Source organism: Tupaia chinensis, unplaced genomic scaffold, assembly GCF_000334495.1.
Source record: "Tupaia chinensis unplaced genomic scaffold, TupChi_1.0 Scaffold000292_1, whole genome shotgun sequence".
NCBI lineage: Eukaryota > Metazoa > Chordata > Mammalia > Scandentia > Tupaiidae > Tupaia > Tupaia belangeri.
In genome coordinates this window covers 658120-667448 of record NW_006159777.1, presented here as the reverse complement: position 1 = coordinate 667448, position 9329 = coordinate 658120, and the positions used below count along the sequence as shown (strand labels likewise).

Below are 9329 nucleotides of genomic sequence, written 5' to 3'. Positions count from 1 at the left end.
AAAAAAAAAAAAAAAAAAATACATTCAAATGGTTAAAGCTACAGTGTTCAGGTCCAACACGCGAGCCTTTCTTTGACCTGAAGGAGCAGCTGCTGCCGCGTCTCCTTCGGTGGCTGTGTGGGTGCCCTTGCCTCCTGAGCACCTCCTGGATCCTTGTCCTTCTGTCCAGCACTGTCCAGGTCAGGTTTCTTAAATGTACCAAAGGGACAGCCAGGGTTGTGGGGAGGCGACAGTGTGGGATAGGGCGGTGGACAGGCTGGACGAGGTCGGCACGGTCATCCCAGCCTCTTTTCAGGCCTGAGCAGGGTACAGGGAGCTGCAAAGGCCCTTTAGGCTTTTCTGGGATAACACTAGAAGCAAAAAAATGTGCTGACATGCACCTGGGGGCCATCTTCTGTCTCCTGTAGGGAGAGTTTCCACAGGCAGGTCAGGACCCTCCCTATAGGCTCTCCACTGTGCTTCCCAGCAGGGGGCAACTCCAAGGGCATAGCAGTGAGCCTGAACAGGGCACCCAGAGAGAGGATCTGGCCAGGCCATTGTGACAGGCCACAGGGGGTGTTTGCCAACTCACAGTTGCCTCCTGAGCTGCAAAATCCCTGGCCTGGAAACAAGGTTTGCAGTCTTTTCTTAGCTAGCAACCAAGCCGGGCACCTGCTGGGCTGTACACCTGGCATGTGGCATTCTCCTCCCTGGAGACTTCCAGTGCTGGTCATCCTGAAAGGAGAGACAGCATTGGAATACAGGGAAGTGTTCCTTGTTTGCATCTCATTTCTCATGGGAATTCTTAGCTGTGGCGAGGCTCTGGGAGAGAGAAGGTGGGGTGCTCTAGGATCAAATGAAGAGTAGGCATTCAAAGCTGTTCACGGGAGGGTCCAGGAGAGCCATAGAGGTTAACAAACAGGGCACCATGTGCTGACGGTCCTGCATCCTGCCAGGAGCAGTGTGCCAGGCATGCAGGGCACACAGATGGAAGTGAGCGCTCTCTCTGCCCAGGTGAACCATGGAGCCCAGCTTGTACCAGGCCTGCTGGGCCAGAGGGATGCAGAAATAACCTTTGGGGCTTGCGGTCCTCAGCCTTGGGCACAGGCAGGACCCCTGGAAGGATGCATCCTGAGTGACCCAGAGGGGAAAGTCTTCCTTGAAGAGGAGAAACAACCTCCCAGCCCCACAGGGGTCTGGAGAAGCTTCTGTCCTAGAATTCCAAAGACTGAGCTGTGTAGATGACAGTGTAAGTGGATGCAAGCAGGGAGGTCCTGGTGGTGTACATGAAAACATAAGTTAGACTCCAGAAGGCACAGCCAAGTCATGATCAGTCCTACATGGTAAGCATCTCTGCATTTGAAATGAAAATCCATAGGCACTTTCCTGAGATGCTCCTTTGTCACCTGTGTCCCACCATGGATGGTCTCAGCTTAATGCTGGCCAGAAGTTCACCTCTCTGCAGGGTGGAGTACAGAATAGGCATCCCTGGGGCTTCTCAGCATGGGAACTCGAAGCACCAAGAAGTTCTGACCCTGGCCATACTGCAAGCCAGACACCAAAGCTGGATGACCTGTTGCATTTCAAACCTGTGACTACCCAAAGCCCCCAAATCAGAGACATATCCCTGAGGGGCTAAGAATGAAACTCATATGGGCAGTGCCTCCAGGTCAGTTCTAGCAGTCAATAGAAGGATCCCATATGCAATCCAGAAGCCAGGTTCGATCCTGATTTGCATTAGCCAGAGTGTCTCTGAGGCTGAGCATCTGTCAGGAGGGCAGGGCCTGGCTTTGTTCCCCAACCCTATTCCACACTATGAGGACATGGACTTAGTGAGGCCATGAGCTTTAAATACCTCCATTAAGTTCAACGCAACAGAGCATGCCAGAGCAGGGCCAACCAAAGAAGGCACCCTGGTTCATCTGGCGCCCAAATATATGCACCGTTCAGGAATCCTAGCTCCATTTTTCTTGGGGGTTCTTGGCCACAAGGGCCAAGGCAGCCAGGAAGTGTATGCTTCAAACCAAGGGGGTACCGCTCAGGACTTTATGATTTTGTAGTCTTCTTGGCTCCCTCTCAGTATCTGTTTGCAGGCCAAGGCGGCACATACCTCTTAGCAAATGAGCCCTCTATGTCTCAACCACGGACACACACTGGGGCAGGTTCTGACTCCAGTGGCCACGTGACTACCATGAACACAGCAAAAGGCCTCCTGTCTCTCTACTGGATCCCACCTCCACTCCCTCTGGGCTGGTTTTGGCCTTTAGGGCACGTGATTCTCGAGCTATTATTGCATTATCTCGTACAGATGGGAAAGAGGCCAGATGCTCCAGGTGGGGCCCTGTGCCCTGCCGTGAGATAGAGTGATTGACAGAATGGACTCCATGCCGTACTCAGCAGCAGCAGGCAGACAGATTGTTGTATCCAACAAGTCCTTTCCTGAACACCAGGTTGAACAGCTGGAGGGGTACATGAATGTTTAAGATGGTCGGTGCTCAGAAGTGGTTGGGTGATGATGCAAACAATGCGAGGTCTTACTGTATTGAAGCTCTACAGAGGATGTTAATTAGTCTGCCACCTCCTGCTTACTCTTGACCCTGAGCCATGGCCTTGGCATATTCTGAAGCAGTAAAGGAATGTTGGCCACGGGGACCTCTAACCTGAGCCTCATGTTCTCTCCTTGCAAGGGAATGCTTCCCATTATGGAGTGTGCACCACCAGGTCCCAGCTGTAGAAGGTCATTTCTAAGGCTGGAACTGCAACAGCAAAGGCCCGGGGACCAAGCCTCATGACAGCAGAGCAGGCAGGATGGGGCTCTCTGCGTGTTACACCAGGAGGCTCATGAGAATGTGTTCTCCCCACAGGCCCAGGCGCAGTCAGCGAAGTGAGCAACGGCACGTTGAGGAGGGCCGGCTGCATTTGGCTGCTACCTCTTCTGGGCTTGCACCTACTCCTCAAGTTTTGATGTGAGTGCCACTGCCCCCTGGGGCCAAGCTGCCGCCACCGCAACCACCAACACAACAGCAACGGCAACACCGACAGCAACACATAAGATATACTCAAACGAAATTCGGAGAAACAAAGCCTAATGGGACAGAAATTTGAGGGAGGGGAACAAAGAATACTTTGGGGGGGGGAAATGTTTAAAAAAGGAAATTGAAAATTGCCTTGCAGATATTTAGGTACAACTGAGTTTTCTTTCTTTTCCCAAATGGGAAGAACACACACCCGGCTTGGACCCACCCATGAGCTGCATCATGTGACCTCCCTGTTGCCAGCATGGGCAAGGGGTCAGCCACTCTGCCCGCTGAAGTGCCCCTGGCATGGAACGTTCTGGTGTCGGCCATCCCAGATCCAATCAGACACTAGAGACGAACACAGAGTGAGACATGCAGGCCCAGGTGTGCCACTGCGGCCCATCGGCAGCCTGTGCCCCACCGTGTGTGCAACCCAGGGTGGAACTCAGAAGGAAAGAAAGAAAAAGAAACACAAGACAGTCCGACAGCAACAATAATCCCACCAACAGTCACAAAAGATACCGTTAAACATTGTTTGTTTTTGTTTTTGGTTTGTTTTTTTTTTTTCCTTTTGCTACATGGACATCATGGATAATAAGGGATTCTGATTCATTATTAATTTTATTAATTATATTTTCTGATACGAGTCTAGAACTTAGTGCAAAAACAAGTCAAAACTAAAATACACAAGCGAAAGGGGTGAAGAGAAGTCTGTCTGTTAAACATGCAAAACGAATAGTGTACTTCTAACTAGGTTTACAACTGGTGGACCACGCACCGGGCATTAACCACCTGGTGAGGATTTGGTGTACCCACCAAAACTACACACAGTGTAACCCACGTCTCCACCAGCGCTCCAGGCTCCTCCTCGCTCTGATGTTTCGCGCAGACAGGGTCTGCCCTCTCCCTCCTGTGTAGACACGGAAAGGTGGTCCGCACTGTTTCTTGGGTTTGTTGGCTCTGCTTCTGTTGATGACATATATTATATAGTATATATATACATATATTTTTTTTGTTAGAGTTCTAGCCATTTTTTTTTTCTCAGCAGGGTCCTCTCTCAGACATTACTGCATGCTGTATATGGCGTTAGCTGTGTGTTGATCTTCTAAAAGATGATAGAGTTTACTGGTAATTGTGTAATCAGCTCCTGCCTTTTTATTTTCTTGGGTTCTTTACATGTCAGAGACATTTATAAAAAGTGAAAAGACAAGAAAAACGAAACAAAACAAAACAAAACAAAAAAACAACTAACACCAGGCGCAGCGGCCTTCCAGTGCGGCTCTCGGAGGCGAAAGCCGTCCCAGCCAGGCGGCCTCCCTCCCCACCATGCCTCCCGGCGTTAACAGACAGCAAAGCAACTGAACCAACTAAACCGTCAGTAACCACCTGCTTTAGCCCATTATGGGAATCTCTGATGCCTTTGTGACCACTGGAGAATTTAATCCTCTTGGTTGATTTTATTTAATTTCCCACCTTTGTGTGAGTGTGTATGAACGAGAAGAAAATGCAGTTTTTAGGTAACCTTTTCTTCTCCTCTCCCGAAGTCTGGGGACCAGAGAGGTCTCGGGGAGGGGTCCTGGATGTGACGAGGGAAAGTGGGATTGGGGAAGGGGAGGGAGGGGTTGTCTCTGACTTGACATTAAAAAGTGTTCCATGTCCCTCTTCACCTGGTGTGGCACCTCATTCTGCAGTGAGGGAGGGGCCGGGAGGGCAGAGCCTGCCTGGCTTGGTTTGAATGGTCTGGGGGCGGGGGGCGGTCATTACTGGCAAATGCTCTGGTGACAAACAGGAGGATCATGAGACCACCTGATCCTCCTCACAGAAGCAAGGCGAGGGTGGGTCTGAGGGGCCAGCGTCCCTAGTGCCTTCAGGTGAGGCTGTAGCACTCTGCTTGCGTTGTCACTGCCCCTCACTCCCTGGGCGGAACGTCAAGCGCAGGCAGGGAGAGAGCTTTGAGGTTCGCTCATTCCTGGAGGCAGCACAGCACTGCTCACACACACACACACACACACACACACACACACGTTTGAAACATTGTGGTGTTGAAGAATCCCGAGTCCCATCAACCAGGATTTGGGGGACTCTTTTCCCTCCATATCTGCCCCCAAACCTCACTCCTAGCCACAGAGTAAGAGGAGGCAAAGTTTTTAATACAGACTCAGATATAAGTAGTGCTAACCTGTTCTGTGTGGTCCTGGGAATGAAGCTGAAGCTTGGCTGAGAGACAGAAACAAGTCAGAGCAGAAGCGCTCCGGAATCTCTGTGCTGTCATCAGGGGTCCATTTCACTGGAGAGGAGCAGCAGTATTTGGAAAGAAACCACGTCATTTCCGGCTGCCGCCCGCTAACCAAGAGGCTGTTGACTTCTCCTTTCTTTTGCACTTCTGCCCTCCCACCCCCACCCTCACCCCACCCCCAGGTGCCAGAGACTCTAGCGTCATCCTGACAGCAGGGTCTGGAATAACCTGGCCAAGCCTGCATTGGTGTCATCCCTCCCTGTGTCCCGGAACTGCTCAAGGTGAGGGGTGTTGGGTCTTCTTAGAATGAAAGTGAGTGAGTGAGACTGACTAGCTGTCTTTTGCCCAGCACCTCTGCAGACGCTGACCAGAAGATCCAGGTGCAGATTTGGGCTTGAGGAACAGTGGGGGAAACAGTGGTGATTGTCACATTCCTAAACTGAATAACGGAAACATCTTGATTTTAAAAAAAATGTGCCAAGGCACCTATGAAGAGATACCTCTTAGGCTTTGCTAGGACAAAACAGAGTGAATACAAGCTGCATTTGAGTGGGAGCATTCACTTCCAAATCTACAATAGCACGTCTCTACTAGTATCTGTAAGTTACTGTTGATAGACACTGATGACATGGACTGCTACTAATCATGCTTCAGATCCAGGTCACCCTCCTTCCAGGCCTGAGTGGTCAGTTAGGGCCAACTCTGCAAAGTGGCACTGATGAGGAAGACTTGATTTTTTCTGCTTGTCAACTCAGCAGTCCTGCCTTGTCGTTCTTTAGGGGTTTGGTTATGAAGAGCATGTTGTTTATGGAGCCAGTTCTGCCCTGGCTGGTGGGTTCTCCAGATGGGAGACTCCCTATTCTGCCTCAGGAGGGTTTATTTGTTTCTTTCTTTGCTCATCTTGTACCTTGCATGCCATGTAAGCCCCAACCATATGCGTTTCAATCTTTAAATGAAATGTATGGTTACTCAAGAGAAAGGGCATTCTCCTTCCCAGGCCTTCAAAGCCAGAGGACGTGACTTTGACAAGAGCTTGCAGGGGCAGTTGTCAGTCTGCCTCTTCTGGAAAGAGAAGAGACTTCATTACAGTGAGTCAAGAAAATCACCCTGAATAGAGCCTGTGGTGACTTTTCTTGGTACAGGTAATGTGGGAGATAGTCACTATAGGCTGGCCTGCATTTCAGGGGTGCTGGACCCTTGGCAAGTCAGAGATACAATATCCCTAGCATTAGGCTATCTCTTGCATAAATCATCATCTGGGACTGGCAAATTTCTATCCCATGATAGTCTTTGTGTGGATAGGCTCGGGGGCAATGCGTGCTCTCTAACCACTCTAACCAGACACATCTGTAGAATCCCATTCATCTTCCAGCAGACCCTCTCCTTTCCAGCCATGCAGTTGTGCACCAGTTCTCTCACCCCTGTAGTTAAGCCTTCCCATTAGTGCTTCCACACACCAGGTCCTTCTCAACTTGAAACTTCATGAGGACTGTCCGAGGACGGCCCTGTGTTCAGTGGGATCTCCCACTCTGGAATTGTGTTCATTGATGATCCACAGATGTCTCTTCTTCCTCCATACATGTTGAGCACAGTGATGATGAGTGACAGCTGTTGTTCTTCAAGATGGATGTAAGTTAGAAAATGAATCAACATTCAGATATAATTGAGGCTCAGCCCCAACAGTACATACTGCTGCTACTGCTGCTGTACTGGGGCCACAAGGGAGGCTCGGGTTTGATTCCCAGTCCCACCTAAAGGCCAGGAGTGGTGCTGTGCTCCTGTAAACCAGGCAACTCAGGGAGACTGAGGCAGGTGAATCTCAAGGTTGAGCCTGACTTTGGCTATGTAGTGATACCCTGCAGGAAAGAGAGGCATCGAGGCACGGGCTGGAGTCCCAGCTGGGAGACTGAGGCAGGACAACATATTGAGACCTTGTCTTTGGAAAAACAAAACAAAACTGATTAGATTTAGCAATTCCACTGGACTGACCCCCTCTTCGTCTGATACCTCCTGATCTGTGAGTTTAAGAGGAAAGACAGCAGCACTAATCAATCACAATAATCTAAAGTGTGGATTCGTTTGATTAAAAAATGTAAAATGTGGGTTCAGCAAGAAATCAACAATTTCCTATTCTTCCAGTGGTAAAAATTTGAGCTACTCCTCACTGTAGGAAGAAATGAGATGCATGAGGCGTGATACGGAAAGTTCGAGGTCCCTGCTCAGGAAGCCTCACGTGTGTGCCTTGTGCTGAGGCTGGCCAAGTGTCTCTGCTGCTCTGGGCTATGCACCCTGCATCATATAAGCAACCTAAAATGGCTGAAATTAGTGGTCTCTGATAGAGGAACTAGGAACTAACTTCTTTCAGCATTTTTTAAAAAACATTTTAAACCACATCCCAGAGCTCATTTGGCCCAGAACTTGCTCATTGGGTTTTGATTGTGTAGTGGTCCCTCCATCAGCATCTGATAACTGCTCAATCAAGCCATTCTAAAGCATCAGTTCTTGCCTTCACTGTTCTTAATTCAAACGCTAGTTCAGTAAGTGTTTCATCCCACCCGCCTCCAAGTCAATAAATGCAAATTAATATCCCCATGATTTGTGAGTAACTGACCTCACCACCTCTCTCTGCATCTTCATTCCCATTTTCTCATTTCCCCAAAACTCCAGACTGCTCCTTTGTGTCCATATCATGTGATTAGAACCACGCTGTTTGTAGGAAAGGCTCTGTAATTGCTGAGCTTAGGTTAAGATACATTTTTAAAACTTATGAGGCATTTTGGAGCATTACCTTTAGGAAAGTGACTTTGTCTAACCTTAGTTTTTTGAATGTTGATTTTATTCCCAATGCAAGTCTCTAAGTAATTTGTATTTGTTCTTCTGGCAATTTTGAAAGCATATGAGCTTGTTTCTATCTTTTAGGGGTTATCAGCATTACTTTAAAATACATTATTCTAGGCCAGTGGGTGGCAGGGTAAGGCACTGGATCCCACATGGCCCAGTGATGTTTCAAATCTCAGACCTCATGGCTTGAAAAACACACCAGACGTGCATATGTGTGTGCCCAGAATCCCAGGAGGAGAGTGGAGGAAAAGAGACTGTGGCATGGCTAGACCCCTGGCGAGTGATTTCTCACTTTCCCTCACTCTCTCTCTCCAGTGAGCATGTGCCCTATGACAAAGATCTGAAAGAAAAAAGAAAAAAAAAAAGGAAATTTATTATTCTTCTATCAGTACATCTTTGAGGGGACTTCAGAAAGTTTGTGGAAATGGGATTAAAACATGAGTTTACTTTAGTGCAAACAATTTTGAAATCCATGTGTAGTTTTTTTCATAATAGGCTTTGTCCATGAACTTTCTGAAAACCCCTCATACTTGATTAACACTTTCTAGCATAACATAGCACGTACCTTGTTGCCAGTGAATCCCATTTTGGAATTTCTGCATCCCAGTGTTGTGTTTGGATACAGAACTGAAATTGCTAATCAGTAGAACTAGGCTCTGATCCAGATTCTGTCACTGGTTAGTTGGATTCCTTTTTCTTACATTTTACATAAGATGTTACGTCTGAAGATCGTTAATGTTCTGTGTGGTTTTAAGATTCAATAATCAAGTGATTTCAGGTTTTATAACATTTCCACATGAAAAAAGTGGGAGAGAAGCATTTTTGATAAATGAAAACTGAAGAGGTAAATTTCAGCAAGTTCCATAGTCAACACATTGTCTTTATTTCTACAATGGCTCATAAGAAGGGGAAATGGAAGATCACAAATGTCATTTATGCAGATGTTTGAAGTAAGTTCCATAGTCAACACATTGTCTTTATTTCCACAATGGCTCATAAGAAGGGAAAACGGAAGATCACAAATGTCATTTATGCAGATATTTGAAGCGACTCTAAAGAGAACTGACGAGATAGACACCACAGTGCTTGGGAAGGAGTTTGTTGATAAAAACGGCAGTGGCTTTTCAGGAACGAGGAATGATATCAGCCCAACCTCTTCTATACGAAGTGAAAGAGAATAAGCTGCCACACACCCTAACGTCTGCAGGAGCATAATCAATTGGGTGCCAGCTGATTTCTTGCAATTCTCCCTAGGA

General features: G+C 47.9%; 1 protein-coding gene and 1 long non-coding RNA gene across 5 annotated transcripts in view; one reads left to right on the top strand and one right to left on the bottom strand.

Annotated features, from left to right (window-relative positions):
- NTM (neurotrimin) overlaps positions 1–3456 on the top strand; it is a 1082935-nt gene extending 1079479 nt beyond the window's left edge. For all 4 annotated transcript variants that reach the window (XM_006150634.3, XM_006150631.3, XM_006150632.3 and 1 more), the window contains one exon: positions 2844–3456. In XM_006150634.3, the coding sequence (XP_006150696.1) occupies positions 2844–2944 (101 nt within the window). In that variant the 3' untranslated portion in view covers positions 2945–3456. The remainder of the gene's footprint in view (positions 1–2843) is intronic.
- The window catches only part of LOC114008149 (uncharacterized), a 6075-nt gene extending 743 nt beyond the window's left edge, over positions 1–5332 (bottom strand). Inside the window, exons 1-2 of the long non-coding RNA XR_003549710.1 lie at positions 5176–5332; positions 572–714 (exon numbers count right to left, since the gene is read on the bottom strand). This is a non-coding gene — a long non-coding RNA (uncharacterized LOC114008149). The remainder of the gene's footprint in view (positions 1–571; positions 715–5175) is intronic.
- Positions 5333–9329: the final 3997 nt, after the last annotated feature.